At 31.7% G+C, this 18,508-nt stretch overlaps 1 protein-coding gene across 1 annotated transcript in view; it reads right to left on the bottom strand.

Moving 5' to 3' along the window:
- Window positions 1–566: 566 nt before the first annotated feature.
- LOC121118493 (uncharacterized) overlaps window positions 567–18,508 on the bottom strand; it is a 36,348-nt gene continuing 18,406 nt past the window's right edge. Inside the window, exons 2-3 of the mRNA XM_040713075.2 lie at window positions 13,834–14,042; window positions 567–2,957 (exon numbers count right to left, since the gene is read on the bottom strand). Coding sequence (XP_040569009.1) covers window positions 709–2,957; window positions 13,834–14,035 — 2,451 coding nt within the window. The 5' untranslated portion in view covers window positions 14,036–14,042 and the 3' untranslated portion in view covers window positions 567–708. The remainder of the gene's footprint in view (window positions 2,958–13,833; window positions 14,043–18,508) is intronic.

Raw genomic sequence — 18,508 nt, 5'->3', positions numbered from 1 at the left:
TATATATACATAATATGCTTTAGTATGTATATATATATATTTATGTCTAAACAAACCTTTAAAAAAAGTGTGGACTTCTTGGCTTGCAGTTCAAAGTTAAACTAGATAATATAATATTTGGCTTCAAGTCCCCATTCATTTTAAGTTTTTATTAAAATGAACAGATAATTGAATAATAAATGATGAAAAAGAAATGATAATTATAAAGTAATTAATTAATTATTTTTTTGAATAATAATAGTAGGAAACAAAGTCCAGGAACTTATTTGGAAAAAAAAGTGAGATTTTGGGGACGGAAAAAAAAAAATAGTGAAGAGTTAATATACAAAAAAAAAAAAAAAAGAATACCAAATTACATCATAACTAATTAATTCTGTTATATTATATAATTATTGTATATATATATATATATATATAATTTAAGTATAATATATGTATGTATATAATATATATATATTTATATGTATATGCACTTAAAAGAAGTCTTTAGAGACATTCTTCTTCGTTTTTCAAAAACAACTAAATATTGTGTATAGATTATAATTAATTTTATTTGGAATCATTGCATTTGCTATTTTTTTCTTCATGTTATTCAATTCTCGTTTTCTCTAACTCCATTATAATATTAATAGCAAACACTAAACTATTCTTAAAAATGCCCTAATTGTTCTCAAAATCCAATGAGTTATACAAATTTGATTATAATCATCATTCAACAACCAATGGTGATGGACTCGTTCCGTCCTCTGAATGATTCTTCTCAATGGACTCCTCTTGTTCCTTTCTCCTTGCACCTTTCCTTCTAATCCGCTTCTTATTTGTGTTATTGCTATTTTTGGATTGGGAGATCCTTTCTGAAAAAAAGTAATCAGAGAGTCTTGACAAAAGCCCTTCCTTATCAGATTCCGAGGACCCCTGGGTCAAAAGTCTATTTTTCTTCGTTGTTGTGCTAGTGGCGTTTTTTTGTGGAGTAGAGTCCGTAATGGGTTCTACGAAGGAGGGCGATGTTGGATTGGGCGTTGTCGTCGTAGTTGTGGTATTCGTAGGGTCAGGTGAGACCTTGGTGTCAGACGGCTTATAAATCTTAATTTTGGACTGGCTTCTAATGACAGAGAGCTTGGGTGCAGCTTGATTTTCTTGGGAGGGTAATTGCACATTAAATCCGGAGTAATGAACAGTGTTTTTAGCAGGTGGACTTTTCTTTTTTGATCGCTGACTCTCATTGTCTTGAATGTTTCGCGATCTTTTTTCTTTTTCGAGTAAAGGTGGACAAAGAACATTTCTTAAATACTCTGGCACTTCAAGTAAACATAAACGATATATTTCTTGTGGGGACTTTTCATTTATGTCCTCATCTTCAAAATCCTGGAATTCTTGCCCGTGTCGTGGATTATCATCGTAATTGAAACCGATCACTAATAAGTTTGGGGATGCTTCCTTATCATTTTCCTTCTTTACATTGACTTTACGTTTTGGCTTTGAAAGTTGAGGAAATTTAAGGGGACGGGATGTTGTTGTTGTTGAGGGTTTTGGACGGTCACTTGGAATTAAATTAAATTTCTCTGTTGGTGATAAAGCATCAGAGAAATCTGGTCTCCACGGAGACGCTGTAGTCAATACAATTCGTCCCTCCTTTCCTGGAGGTGCACTTAGTGTATCCAAGCGAGGATTGTAAAGCTCTCCAGATTCTTTTACTCTAAAAATGGTTGATGGCTGACTGTACTCAATGTCCCTTACTGTTTTATAGACAATTCGAGACTCAACATCATTTCTCCTGACGGACCTTGATGATGATGGAGGGGGACTTTGACCCCTATCTAATTTGGGAATAGCAGGTCCAAATACACCTTCAAGTCTATGTGGAGCTATTTTGTAGATAGGTGGAGATTTTTGAGGCTTGAAGAATTTTGGACGGGCTTGCACATTTGTATTTGCGAAGGGGTTTCCCAAAGGATAGTTCATTTGAGCTGGTGGTACTGTTTGATGGTACTTGTAGCCATGGTAAACGTGGGATATTTTTCCGGATACTAATTCGCTGTGAGATGGTTCTTTAACATTGGGACGGAATGTAGGAGGAGAACTATTAAAGCTGATGGGTATGGGTCTCAAGGAAGATGTATATTTCTTCGGATTTCTTAGAATGGAGTCCTTATTGGAGTTAAAAATTCGATTTATTTGTGAAGCCCCCACATTGTCCCGCTTGAAAATCACCCCAACTTTTTGTTTCTGACCATTATCCCTTTCAAAAGTGTAAACAACAGCAGAGGCATCGTCATCAAAAGAAGTTGGAAGAACATCATAATCTCGTCTGTTAGCTCTAGACTCAACTTTATCAGCTGTTCTCGAAGCAGCTGGTGAATATATATCCCTTGGGTCGATTGAAAGTTGGGGTTTCTCATCTGCAAAGTAATAACGATAAGTATCCGTCTTTGGGGGATTTGTATACTGAAGCCCACCACCAAATCTTTGGGGTAGTGAAGACGATCGATCCTCATTCCTAAAAAATGATAACTCCTGATAAGGATCTGCACTCCGAGATTCAACTGCAGATCCGTAATATTCTCTTTGAAAATCTGCATGTGCAATCAGTTGCTCCTCCGGTAAAAGTCCTTCCCCCGATTTTGGAGGATTTTTATAATACTGAGAATAGTTTATGTCGGGTGATCCATAGACCGAGTATTTTCCTTTGTCTGCATTAATTTTGCGCTCTGCTCTTATCACGACAGGAACAGAAGGAGACACAAAAGAGCTTCGACTCGTACCAACGTCTTCCACACTGTCACTTGCTCGACTTGAGCGATCTGTTTCGGCAAATGAACCTTGAAAGACCACTCTTTCTAATGAAGGGGGAGCATACAAAACCGTTGGATCTCTCATGGGATGTCCACTATTCACGGGCTTCCATTCCTTATAAACATTTTCTATCTTTGCTTCAGGGAAGTTTGCTAATACCTTACCTGTAAAATAAAAATTTGATACAAATATTAGTACATGAATGTACCGGAGAAAGACCCCAGTAAACGACAACGCCTTGCTACATTAAGAATACAAAGTAATAAATGATTTTAGTTATGCAAACTTGATAATTTATTTCTCTTTTCCTTGTGTTAAACAATAAATTACACAAATATTCGAATAGAAATTTGCGAAATATGACCAATACATTTCGAAACTATATAATTTGTCTTCAACGTAAATCTAAGTATTTAAGCAAAGCCCCTTCATCTTCTTGTTCATAGAATATTTCATCATTCCTTGTCATAAAGTAATTCATAATGATTACAGTAAAAAAAATGGAAATATTTTTGTATATTCAAAATGTGGCTATAAAAAAAAACTTGCCAAGGTTTTTATTCGTAAGTGAGTCAAATTCAATTTTTAATTGCCATCATTTATCGTCAATAATATTCTTTTAAAATAATATATACTTACATAAGGTCCATAATCTTCATGTCGAAAAAAAAAATACCACAATTCATTCTTGTGGTATCTTTTATATATTAACAAACAAATTCATAGAAGTCATTCAATGCGTAGTGAAAAAAAAAAAAAACCATTTATTTTTATCGTTTTTTTTATCAAATAAGAATTTCATGGACGAAATTGCTTTTTTATCAAATTCAATCGCATAATTACACACTTAAAATGTGAAGAAAAAACTACGTCCAAACAACATGATAAAAATGACGACCTCTACGTCACGTAACATTCTGTCTTTTATGTACATATGTATTGTATTAAAAAGAAATGGAGTTTCGAATAGCAGGACTCAAGCAACTTAACTAGAGTCTTTCCGAGTCAAATATTTAAATCACTCTTGAGTTACACGAAATATTAATTTCGAGTCATAACTGGAAAATAATTTTGAAGCTACTTAATAATTTAAAAAAATTCGATTTGAAGAGTCCTTTATCTCGTTGCTAAAGTCACATTCTTTTCTTTTTTTATAATTTAATATAAAGTACTTCCTTTAAAAAAAAATCCAAATATAAGTTGAACTAAACACCTGCGAGATTTCATTTATTTTTCATACCAGCGTTTAATATTATATACATCACTTAACATATACTGTAAAGGTATATGAATTATGATATACATCAGGGAAGTTATTTAACAGTGCTTCCTGTATATTCTTTTTTTTCCTTTGACTTCATAGGTATATGATATAAATCAGGGAACACTATATACAATACACCCTGCATACAGGCTTGACCTTACATTCAAAACACCCGACAGACTTCATAATTATAAGTACTTTGTTAGTTGCTTGACATATAGGTGGCGCTATTTTTTTAAGTTCACCAAATCTTCAGTTAGGACAAACTTTCGAAATACAGCTGTCAAAATTTCATGTCAATCTATTCTGATTGTGACGCAACTTTTGTTATTTCCGAAACAATGGACCAAAACAATATCGTGTTTTAAGTTTACACTGCTTCTTAATGCCAAAAAAAAAATATACTCAAGCTAAGCCATGGCTTTAAAGCTTTAAAAGGGTTATGGGGACTGTGCTATATAAAGCGAATAAAATAATAATTATTATTATAAAAACAGCCAATTCTGAATGAAAAAAACCCCGGCGTTGTGTTTGTTAAGGCCAGGAATTATCAGCCCATGTGCTATATACTGTGCACCCTGTATACCTGCTTGATGCTAAATTGTTAAATTCCTGCGATATTTCATTAATATGACTAAATGGTTGTTTCTTGGATCAGAAATGCCTTTTTTCAAACATCCCAAAATACATATATACATACAAGTAAACTTTACTTTAATTTTATAGATTAAGGATCGATATATAATTCTGTTCAATGTTACCAAATATAATGAGATATAAAAAATAGTTGAAAAATGATCAAGTTTCGTCTTTTTCTCAGACTCAAATCTTTAAAAAAGTAATATTATATTGTTTAAACGATGTGTGAAAATGGGTACTTCCTTATAATGAAAGGAATTCATATTTTATTCTCAACCAAATACCACCAACCAGAAGTGTGAAGGAATAGTCACATTATGGGCATTTAACGAGGGGAATCAAAGAGTACAATGTACTTACATAGGTAGAATTATACCTTCACTATAATGTACAAATATACAAACAATAGGTCCCTTATTTGTTATAGGGGATGGGGGCTTCTTTGTTTTTGTTTTCTGAGATGTGAGAAGAAAGTTTTATAACAACAACTACCTATGTAATAGTGTTAGGTACTGAAGATATATTATAATATTTAAAAGTATACATATTCATTAGGGTGGTCCTTCACTTTTACTTTCATTTTGTTGTTCCCTTCATAATAAAACACCAACTAAGCAAAACATTTTTGACTTTAATTGCTATTTAGTCGTGGGCCTTAATGTTTTGCCCTATATTAAAGATTTAGATTGGAAAAAATTCGATATCTTCAAAAGAGGATGAAAAAACTAAAAATAATGTATAGTCTCCAATCTTGTTATTTAAGCTTTTGTTTTTAAAAAAACGGCACATGCTGTGAAGAATTTTCCCATCCCCCTCTATGTGAGTAATATGCACCTATATTTTATATTAACCAATATTATAATTTAGATAGTTGCATTTTTTTGCTGCAAGACGGCGCGTGCCACTCTCTATCACTTTGTTTACATTCTCTTATAAGAAAAAAAACCTCATTAATTACAGAACTGTTTAACGAAAGACACGACTTGACTGCAGATGCTCAGGGACAACTGTATCACGGCAAAAGTCAATAGGACTTCCGTTTAGAGCAGAGTTCCGGTAACTTTTTTTACCCCTACCCTAAGGAACTTTTAGTTAAATTAATTTACCCGAAACTAGTGCAGGGGGGTCTGGAGGATTGTATTTTGAGAGGGGAGCTTTGTTTTTGGAATTTAAAAAAATCCATAAATAAATTCATTATGAAAAACAGTTAAAAAATCAATAACTATAAACAAAAATTTAAATTTTTTCCCCCAAAATCCAAAGCTGTTTTTCGGAAGAAAAATTTAAATTTGTCTGCAAGTATAAATACATGTTATACCAATTCCATTACTGGTTTTGTTAGTTTTTTTAGTCTCAATATTCAATTTTTTAACATATTGGTATTAGCATATTCTTTCATATTTATTTACTAAAAAAAACCATTTTTTGATATACTCTTCCCGGTAGTCTATAAATTTAAATATATTGAACTTTTAATTTGTGGCTAAGAATAAAAACGCGGGCAAATGTTGAGTAACATTGATTTTTAGAGGCAAGATAAATGAATGTTGTTCAGGTGTTACAATTTTTGAGAGAGGAATATATTTTCAAACATAGAAGGGATTGAGAGGTTGAGATAATGAAAGTAAAACCATTGGTTTTTTGTGTAAAGAGTAAGAGCCACGCTAATAGTATGCACACTATGATGATTATTTATCCATCAAGGGAAATAGGATGTAGAATTGGGGGGAGGAGGGGAGTTAAAAGCATATCAACATCACGCAACTTTGAAAAAAGAAAAAAAAAACACAACTCAAAAAATTATATTATATATATAGGTATAGTCTAATCTACTTCACACCTTTTTTTCCATCATTCAAAAGGTAATATAATTAAAAGATCTTATTATGTAGACGCGTTCATTTTGTCCATGTTCTTTCTCTCCCTCTTGCTACTATCATTATTATTATTACAAAAAACCACATATTTATAACGTATAATACATATTAATGATTTTTAAAAGAACCATCTGTAATAAGGAAGAAAAAACCCTGACGTAGCCACTTCTTCCTTCTTTTACTCTAAGTAAATGAAAGTCATATACAACTTGCAATTTTTTTGCATTTCTTAAAAGGAAAATATGTAGATGTTTTCCTATCAATCCTTAGTTGTTTATTACTACCCCTTATTTTGAGTTCCTATAACCTAAATTATAGTTACTCCTTTCTTACATCATCATCTGGTGATGACCAAATGACCATGTATTAAAGAATATACACAATACGTACATACAAGATAATGTAAGATGCTTGTTATTTATATTGAGTGGCAAAGAAGAAGAAGAAGAAGCATTTCAAAATAATCAAGTCTTTTAAACATATCTTGAATATACAGGGTGAGCCAGACAAATGGGGAACAATTTCAATCAATTTTATCACGGCTTTTACGGGCTGTGTGATAAAAATTACTTTAGTTCCGAATAGCCACGTGTGTTTTTAGTAAACAAACAAAAAAAAAAAAAAATCATTTTTCAGATAGAGATGGAGCAGACCAGAAGAACCGTTAAATTTTAATTGCTTCGCGTGAGATTATCAAGCGTCCCAAGTACTCAACAGTACAATTTACTGGATTGATGATGAATTTGATGCCGTGAGGAAGACCCAAAGAAAACATCACCAGATGAGAGCTGACAAACAAAAAATGATCAACTAGATTTGTGGTGGGGCTCAAAAAGTCCATCGATGCAAATCTAAGCACCCCCATTGCCTAGCTCACAAAGGCACCGAAATACATTTTTTTATGAGCATGAGAAAGACGACCATCAAGAGAGCCATCAGTGTCTACCCGGGATATCTCTCTAGAGCCAGGGATGTCAAACATTTCCTCACTGAGTACAACAAGCGGTACTTTTTAACCCGTCTGGAGATCTCACAGGTATCCTACACAAATTTTGTGTCTCGTGGGTGCAGTGTAAAATTTTAGTAACCCAAGTGGAAAAGTATTTATTTTGCAAGCTTTGACTCATTTAATTACAAACGTAAATAACTAAAATATAATATGTATTTATTTGTCGTTTTGACCAATGTTGCAGTAGGAATCATTGAAACAATTTCCTATCAATCATAAGTGGAGTAGAATATATTTTCTTGAGCCTCCATACAAATCATAATAATTATTTATTTGATAACTCTTATCAATGGTATCTCTAAAACATCATTAGATTTTGTAATTTTTGTCATTAGTAGATTTGTATTCTTCTATGAGTGTTCTCACCGTTGTTTTACTTCACTGTGAGCGTTGTCTATTTATATAAGTTTGTAACAAAGCGGTAGAGAGGATGTCATTCTGTGACAAAATAATATTACTCCCTGAATTATGATATTATTGAATATAAATATATATGTATGTTACTCACATAGAAGGCGCTCTGAACATTCTCCACAGGATGTACCATTTTCTTTTTAAACTACAAGATACAAGTTGTCACGCCAGTTCGCGAATAATACATGTTTTTTAGTTTTTTCATGCCCTATTGTGTAACAAAAACCAGTTAATTTCGTGCATTCCTCCTTATTTTAAAGAAAAGGCTGAGAATACTATCGGGAAGACGAAGCATTGCACAGAGTTATTAGGTGTCAATGAACAGAAAAAAAATATACATAAAACTTTGCTTTAGTAATAAAGATGTTATAGGGTTATAAGTCGTAATAATTTTTGGCATGAAAAAAACAAACAAAAAACAACGAAAATCAATATGGTAGCCCTGACAATTTAAAAGGACAGCAGCATAGCTGTCTTGATGTTTAATTAGATTAGTTGACTGCAAAACTATCCCATAAATGAAATAAACAATAGGCCTACTCATAATCCATCAAGGACTCAGTCGTGAATTTCTCCTATTCTATCCTCAATTCTACTCAGAATCGAACAAAGACTTAGCCTTTTAACTCTCACACACCTCCTTAATGGTGCTTTACATCATTCATGAGCAAATCCTTGGGGTTACACTTTATACATGGATGTTCTCTCCACAATAATGATTTAAAATAAATACACTCTTCAAGTTGCCAAAAAAACACACACTTAAAAACATACTAAGGATTTACAAATAAAGATATAACTGTACTCCTTTTTTTTTTCTTTTCTTATTTTATCTGACACACTCAGCTTTAAATACAAAAGCTCATTGCAACATTTCATTTCTTAGATCAGATAGTCACGCAGTTCTGAAATATTTTGCACACACTCAAAAATAAGTCCTTCACAGACAAACTTGCTTTAATAATATATGTAAATGTGAATATACTAGCTACTAGGGTTTTCACGAAACTAATATGTTTTGTTACGAAAATCAGCATCAATATTTACTTTTTTTTTTTTAAATAAAAATATATAACAAAAAAGATTATTACACAAGAACTTTTAATGTCGTCCTACGATTTTCTACCGTCATTCATTCATCATTACAATAACGTTTATAATGCTAATTGCTAGTTTAGTTAGAGTCGACATTTTTTAGCAAATAATTTAACTATACTCACTAGCATAAACATTTACAATATATATTGTTGCTAACTTTTGAATTTCTAGAGCGTTGATTGCTTGGTTGGACTCAATTTAGATTTCCTTAAGATGTGAACAATTATTTAGCATCAAATAAATCCCACAGGTGGGAAGAATTAACTAATTAAAAACTAGTGATACTTTGAAATAGGAGTTTAGTTTTAATATTGTAAGTCATGGCAATTTATCCTATAAGTGATATCTATAAAAAAATGAGAGAGGAGCTCTTTAGTCCTGTTGCCAACTCTCGACAAACTTGTATCTCAAGCTATTACACGGATATCTTTTTCTTTCTGAATGAAAGTTTGAGATATGTCATTAAGATAGCAGAATTGTGATAAAAAAATAAAAAGGGAATAGTATATTGATGGATATGATATTCGTAGGCTAAGAAAATGACATTTATCTAGAGGACAACGTCAACTTGGTCCGCGTATTAATAACTAATGCAAAATAATTTGGCCTTTTTATAAATAGTAAATTTTCGGAATGACCTTTTCTTATAAAAACAATTTTTAAATTTTCATTTTCGGGACTGCAGTAGTGTCCAGTGCCAGTTTTTAGTTCTTAAATGAACACTCAATTCCTCTTGACATCATTAATGTGTTATTTTCCTTATTAACTAACAAGCACAGCTCGTCGTTACTAGGCTTTGCTTTAATAATATATTTGAAGATACCTCCACAAAAAAATCCGTGCTACTTAGTATTTTTCATGTAGCCTCACACATAGTGCCTGAATAATTTGATGTTCAAAGTTTGATTTGAACTATCAAAGCCATTGTTGAAGTTGCTAATAATAATAGAATTCATACACTAATAAATGCTCAGGATGTACAATCATAAATATATGTGAGCTACGCACACTCGTCCTTCAAAGTGTGTCCTTTTCAGAAAATTAATCAAACAAACAGAGAAACTGAAAAACTTTGCTTTATAATTATATATATTATTCAGTTGTATTTAAGGATTATCCCTACAGCCCTAGACTGGAGCTAAAAAATTAGGACTAACAAAAGACTTTCTACACCTATGAATGATGAGAACTAAATAAAAATGATTGAAGTTACTTGATTTTAGGGAAATATCAAGGGGATGGATCTTTATTAAAATGTATGGAAGCAACAATCATTCAAATTGAAGAATAAAAAATGTAATTATTAATATCCTCCTCTCCGCCGGTTCATTTTCTAGATAAAAAAAACTTGATATGTTATCTGTAATGGGTTTTTTGTTTTTTTTATTAATACGATTTGTCAAACTCCTAGAGGCATTAAATAACAAGTATACATCACCTTATATATAAAATTTATCATAATATAAAAAATGGTAAATTCTCACGCAAAGGAAATCCAGCTGATTATGAGTTTTCTTAATATCCTGTATTTTTTATATATTACTATTAGAATTAGACTATCTTTATTCGAATGAACTTTGCTATAATTTGCTCAATCCTTTATGTCGGAACACATATCGTATAAAAAAAGTTACAAAGAACTTATTTGAATGTATCCTTATTTATATGTAGTATGTATATGGTTATAATTGAGCCCTGGTCATTGCTCTTTTCTAATTCATGAAGGTCGTATGCTTCAGGGCAAGAAAATATTTTAACTATGTCGGTATGTTCGTATCTCCCATAACATGAAAGGGAGAATGACGTCATGGGAAAATTGAATCACAATAGTAATTCATTAGGGCTTTTGTTTGTACAAATACATTTTCTATTGTTGGGGTTCGATCTTAAAATATATGTAAGTACATAATTGCACACCAATATCGTAGTTGAAACCTGGACACTTAAAAACGAAATATGGGAGAAATTGATAATTTCTCTTATCAACTGACAAACTATGTTTATTGACACCCCTCTCCAAAAAAAAATATAACAATAAATCTAAAAATGGGCTCACAAAGAGTCAGAAAGAAACGAAATTACTACTCCACTTTGCGGAGAACACACACCAATATAGATTCGAAAATTGACTTAGGTAAGCAAGAAGACTATTTACAATATCAAGAAGGCCATTAATGAACCGGCATCTTCACGTTGACGAGTACCAACCACGGGGCATCAGTCATGAACTTGGTATTTGTTGCATCCTATGGACTGACAATGCCACTGATCATGTTCAAATCAGCCTATAGACTCAACGAGGCTGACTACGTTGACATGTTGAGAACCAAGTTGATTTTCTGGATCTAGAAATGGAACTGCTGATGAACATTGGAACTCCATGAGCCCCAATTAAAAAATTACCACATATCAGAAGTTCTGACTGTGCATTGGGGCCATTATCAAAGTTAATGGAGGCTATATTGAAGAATCAAAAAGCTACAAAAGTGCCAACATATGTACAAAATTTTGTTCATGTAGTGCCCCTAGTTTTTGAAATAAAATTCGTTAAATATCCAGATTCAAAAGTGTCTAGTTTTCAATTACGCAACTGGTAAAAGAAAATAGAAGAATAATTCTTGATAATGTCTTGTGTATTTCAAAATTGTGAACATCAACCTATAATAACTTCATATGATGTACATTTAAATGTAAATCATATTCGTAGAATTCAAAAAACAGGATAGGGAAGAAAATGGTTCAGAGATTGAAACCAAACGGTCCACAATTCAAAAAGAATTTCAATTCGGTCTACAGTGTGAGATCGCGGTATGGACCAAAATATTGGTCCAAATCACTCTTGAAAAATCACTTAAGACCCAAGATTAATAGAAATACAAGGTTAGACCATCATGTAATCGGACTTGCTAGAATTTTCAATTTGATGTATTAGTCAGACTGTAGTAAAAGACAGGCAGATTTTGACAAAACAGGCAACCATTCCTAGTCTATGACGTCACTATTGCTATCATTTTTAATTTAATGTATCGTACCAACTGCTGGGAAAGAAAAATAGATTTTGACAAAACATGCAACCAATGATCTACTATGACGTCAATATTAAAAGCGTGATGGAAGTCAAACATGAGTGGTACACGCGTTTTGGTTATACCTTGTATTTGTATTAACCTTGTTAAGACCAAATCGTAAAAAAATCGTTCTTGGACCGAGTCTCAACACTATTACAATATATGTAACTCCCTAATATGTGGCCTGTCAAAGAAGAATAATTCATCATCACATTAACGATGAAAAAATTAGAAATGGATTGCTATTACTTAAAAGTTCATTATATCACAGGCAAAATAACATCTTGGCTATCCGGTAAAAAAAAAAAATTGTAAGCTTATAATTTTACAATAATCAGGGGTGTCCGCAGGGGTAGGCTGGTTGTATCTGAATAAATATGGATTTATATGAACCAATAATTATTACAACGGACGCCCCTGGTAATATGTATGAAATTTTTGCCTGCATATTCCGTACAAAGAAATAAAGTTTATATTTATCTACATATTTGTCTTCAATTTTGTTCAAGATTGTTTTTATCTTGACTCACCGTATATTTATGTATGTATTATAATCACTATATGACGATGTTCTATGTAAAGGCTTTGGGATACTTTAGGTACTGTCAAATCGATTTATTATCATTATACCTATATTGCCGCAAGAAGAAAAATTCTTGCAAAAGAGGATTGAAATATGTCCTGTCTATATATATGGGCCTAAAATATGAGGTAATAATCATAATGAGTATTTTAATTGATGTTATGTATGATGGAGAAAGGAACATTAAGAAACCACAACAGACTTGAGAAATTGCAAGTAAGGGAAGTTATTTTTTGTTTTAGCGAAAATAATTGCAGCGATTTCATGCTTCTCTCTATCATCTTTGTAACTTGGGTACTATGCATATACCGGGAGGTAGGTAACTCATTAATCTTATCTTCAAAAGAAGAAAAAATCTCATTGCGAAATCTTCAATTTTGTTAAGTTTTTTCTTTCAAGTATCTTAGTATGAGTATGTATAAATACAATATTTATGGAAAAGTAAAAATGACTTGGAAGTTTATAGAACGTATCACTAACGTCATCAATTGCATCATAATTAAAAAAGACGCCATTTTAGGGGCTATACGTTGATATTTTTACTATGTATATATTAAATGAACAAATAGGCAAAACATATTGATTCAAACTCTTCTATCAAATGGCTTTATGAATAAAAAACGACTAAACATATACATAAAATACTACTTGATATCAAAGAATAACCGGTCATTTTTGAATATAATCAAAGTAATACATATGTACTCCAAATCCCTCATGAAATGTTCAAATTTGCACTTTCATTTGTTTTGATCAATTAAGGAGAAAAAAAGTAGGATAATCAGAGAAAAATATCACATACTTTCCATTGTAGAAGTTAATTTTCATCTACAATATGGAAATAATAGTGTATAATAATATAATAGCATATTTTAAATACATTTTATAGTGAGATATATAATAAAACTAGGCAATAGTTTATGTGTTGGTCCCATTTTGACATCCAATTGTTCATTATTTTTCTTAATATTAATAAAAAAAGAGTCTTGATTGATATAAAGCATGGAGGTTTTGCCTCCAAAAATGGCCGACATCATCAAATCTGACGTCAGATGAAAACGCTCTATTTAAAGTCGAACTTTTCTTACCGTTTTCTTTCTCTTTTTCATTAGAATATAAATTTTCCCAATCGTTTACATTAATAACTCTTGCAGATGCTCCAGACTCCGTACCAGAGGCAAATTCTGGACCAGATACAAGGCATAAACAAAACAATAAGGAGTGAAGTTGAACAAACATGGTGGTCATCCCCAAATTTCTTCTCTTCAATTTTTCAATTTCATTCTTCATTCAGTACCTGCAAATCAAAGAAAAATAGTTAAATATAAATTGTTAGTTAATGATATCACACTAGTATAAACCTTTTTCAATCCCTAAATACAACATGGAAATATTATATAAAGATCATCATTAGAATAATGATGATGAAGAAGAAGAAATTGTCACCTTAGTCATCGACTATATTATAGCTGCAGATTGTCTCAGGGGGCCCCCTACTATTCCTCTTCTTTTACTGCTTATGAATGTGTAGCTTATACAACCATATCTTCAATCACACTTAAAATGGAAAGTGATTGATGGTAGATACTTTAGAGTTATCTATCTACAATGTACATATTAGGGTTGGGTTTTGGTCTGAAGATTCTAGACTGGTCTGAGAAGGATTTTAAGGGGACCGAACTAATTCGTACAGTACAGTACATATGTAAGGTCTCTTAAGAGGAAGCCATACAAAGGAGTAAGGGCGGGAATGACAACTTCTAGCTCCCATTACTGGAACTAGGTTAGGCGTCTACCTCATATATAGAGTCCTTGATATTACTTTAGTGGGAATAGGTCAAGTTCTTCTCCCCCTCTTTTTGTTATTAGTTTTTGTTAGTATCAATCCTATTAAGGATTGATACAGAGAGTGAAATTACATATATTAAAGGTGAGGATTTGCCATTTATATAGGTAGCTATGCAATATGCACTTACGTATCATGCTATGATATCAAGATACAAATGTTTATACATATACAAATATAAATGTTGAAACTCGGTTCGAGATAGATTTTAGTTCAGTTCGGTCTTATATGATTCCTTGATGAAGACTGATTTGAATTGATATTTCAGCATAGACATTGAATTCAATCGGAGGACAGATGTCTTACAAAATTTATAACAGACCGGTCTATGATTTTTATACTGAAACTCAAAACTGATATTTTGGTTTGTTTAATTGATTAGTGTTGAGGTACGGTCTGAGATAGATTTTTTTTCGGTTCGGTCTTATATGATTTTTTTATGTAAAATGATTTGGATAGATATTTCGGCATATAATATCATACAAAAATTGCAATAGTCTGAGACCGGCTTAGTATTTCCAGACCGAAACTCAACAGTAATAACGGGGTATATATTAGTGTTGAGACTCGTTCTGATACTTAGTTTTACTCGTTCGAACGTCAATGTATTTTATAGTTCAATTTGGGCAAATATTTCGTTCAAGACTGCAATCTCAGACAGTGAACCGAAATGTAGGCTTTTTCATATAGTGGACCAATTGTTTTTCGACCAATTTCCTCTCTATCCCAGTTATACGTGTTGTACAGATAATAAACACTTTAAACTTCGTAAGACGTCATCTATTGTGTTCACAGTTTGTCATCGATTCATCTTTATAATTGGTACAAACCAAATTGTTATTTGGGAGTCCTAGGTACCAAACATATCTAAATGACCGAATTAATTCTATTGAACAAAAATGATAGGGGTGTCAGACCGGCTTAGGTTTTCCAGACCGAGTCACAACACTAGTATATTTCTTACACATGACTTACAGGAATAGAATGGTCAAAAATTATGATACGGAAAGATTCTAGAATGATGGGAGAACTCTTTCAAGGAACATGATATATTAATATTACACAATAATCATAATCAAAAATATGGCTAAGAATTTTTATTTTTTTCTTCCAAAAAGTATACAGAAAAGTAATAATAAATAATTATTACATTCATTATTCAAAGTATACGTATTTAAAAAAAAAATTCCCTCTATGATAAATCTTAAATAATAATAGCAGTAGTCGTTTATTGTAATAATAAATTCTTCTCTAACCTTGAGATAAGCCTTTCTCTTATTGCCTAAAGCTATAGTAAATCTAGATTCATTATATATAGATATAGGTTTGAATAGGAAGGTAAGTTAGAAATGGTGATACCTTGGATCAATAGAAGGAAATTACAAAAAAAAAAAAAAGTCATGACTCATTATAGAATGGTTTCACTTCACCATTACAACCAAAAACATGAGTTAAAAGCCCTCAAAATTAGCGAACTATCTACTTTAAAATAATAATTATATCTCTGTATGTTTAATAGGGAAAACCCATAGACAAATTTCAAACTGCAGGATTGTGTAAAAGTGGCAACCCAAAAAGAATGGAGAGTCCTATATACTTGTGATTAGAATAATTATATGATTGAATATCCTTCCAATAGTTGATATACATATTAATGGTTTAATTTTTTTGATGAAATTTTTCCAATTGGTAAGTCTTCTGTGACACATTATAATAGAGTTCAACTAAATATTAGCTAAAGTTCTGAAAATGGTCGAAATCCTCGTGAGCATATTTAAAAAAATAGTATATATTGGTAACCTGGTGGACGTTTGTGTTTTTGTTAATTATTCCTCCTTATTTTGAAAATGCGAACGTATTTGCAAGCAAGTACCACTATCTGTATTATTAAAACAAAGTTTATCTCTGTGACACTTTGACTTTTCTTAGTCATTCTTTGAATATGGACTTAACATATAAAGGTGGGGTCACTGGATTTATTGTGCTTCCACATATCCTCTTTTTATACCATTATTAATTAACGAAAGTTTGTCCGTTTGTTATATGTCTTGGGAGAACATATTTTTAACAACAAGGTGGGTAAGGACAGTGCGTCATATTAAAAAGGGAAAGAAAAGGAGTTTATGTTTATTTAGGATTGTAAATCCTAAGCATTTTTTAACGTTTGATTTTTTTTTGTTGCCCACCTGAACAATGTTTTATATTTTTCCATGCTGTCACTATTCTTTGATTCATGAGGAGAAAACATGTAAATATTGAGTAGCTACGTGTGAGAATACTCATGAAAAACGGAAAGTAACTCTGAGGGTTTATTAACGGATTTGTCTTCTATATTATAAATACAAATCTAGTCTGCTCATTGACGCCTAATAAATCCAGGCAAAGCTAGAGACTACTGCTAGTAGCTTATACAGTGAACTCAGTCGTCTCTAAGCAGTTAACAACATATACTTATTTTAAAGTTATATTCGCATGAATTTCTACAATTTCCGCATTGAAATTGTAATTTGTAGAATCTCCTATTACAAGTTACACATGGACAGAAATTACAACTTGTACACAAGATATATGAACCTAAGTATACCTACTATAAACTTATTAAACATTTTTTAAATAAATGTAGTTATATTCTTACAAATTAATCTTGAGACTCGGTCCAAGAACAAATATTTTTCTGTCTAGCCTAAAGTGATTTATTCTACACCGATTTAGACCGATAGTTCAGTCCAGACCACAATCTCAAACTTTAAACCGAAATTAAATCCATTTCTACGGATATTTTGGTCAAGACCGCAGTAGTAGAGAGTGAGCCGATTTGAAATCGTTTTCAAATTTTGGACCAATTGTGTTACAGCCTCATTCTAGTGCCCGATTTTCCATCCATCCCAATAATACTTGTTGTACGTATAACTAATACTTTAAACTTCATATGACGTCATTCTATCGATGTCGACAGTTTGTCCACACAAATCACGTCATCAATCATTCATCTATAAAATGAATAGAACCCAAATTGTTCATTTGTGGGATGTGAACTGAATTTCTTTAAGAGGCGGAATTAGTTCGATACACTCAAAATCGGTCATAGACCGGTCTTTTCAGATCGAATCCCAACACGAATAACTATATAAAAGACAATTCACCTTGAAAAAATCAAACACTAAAAAAAAAAATGTTATAAATCCATGAAAAATGATTCAATGATAATTGAATAATGAAAGAAAAGGTAGGTAACAACAACTCCCCCCTCCAAGGAGAGTATGAATGCTGTTAATCAAGAGTAGAAATGAATTGAGGGTCATTTAGATGTTCCATTGATTAATGGATCTTGTGGACCCATTGGCAAAGAAACAACCAATCTGTATACAATATACATATAGAGAGATTTTTTTGAGTGATTTCTTGAACCTACATTCTTATAGGTACATACTACATATTAGACTTATTTCAAGGTTATAGAAAAGAAATAATATAGGTTTTAAAAAAATACTACAAAGTTAAATATTTTTTATAAGCATTTCCCTTATTTTTCCGGGAGGAATAGAAAAATATGTATATACCAGGTTCAATAAGTATATTTACTATTGGATGTATATATGAATAGTCATCTATAGAAGACATCCAGGTAGGTAGATAGATACCTACTTATCTAATTAGAGTAATGATCAATTGGTGCAATGCATTATTGTAATTCGTGAACAATATTATATATGTGGTGGTGCGTCAACATATAAACAAGAAAAAGAGAAAATCCCAATTAATTTTTTTACTTCATATACGTAGACATACAGTCTATATTTTTTATAAGCATACATGAGTCAATTATAGGCTTATTATTCAAATAAAGGGGATGCGTTAATATACACAATAATTTTATCTATAGTTTAGAACCTTTATTTGATGTAAGAGACTAATAT

This window comes from Lepeophtheirus salmonis, chromosome 5 (genome assembly GCF_016086655.4).
Source record: "Lepeophtheirus salmonis chromosome 5, UVic_Lsal_1.4, whole genome shotgun sequence".
Classification (NCBI taxonomy): Eukaryota; Metazoa; Arthropoda; class Copepoda; order Siphonostomatoida; family Caligidae; genus Lepeophtheirus; species Lepeophtheirus salmonis.
This window is presented reverse-complemented; position numbering and strand designations above follow the sequence as displayed.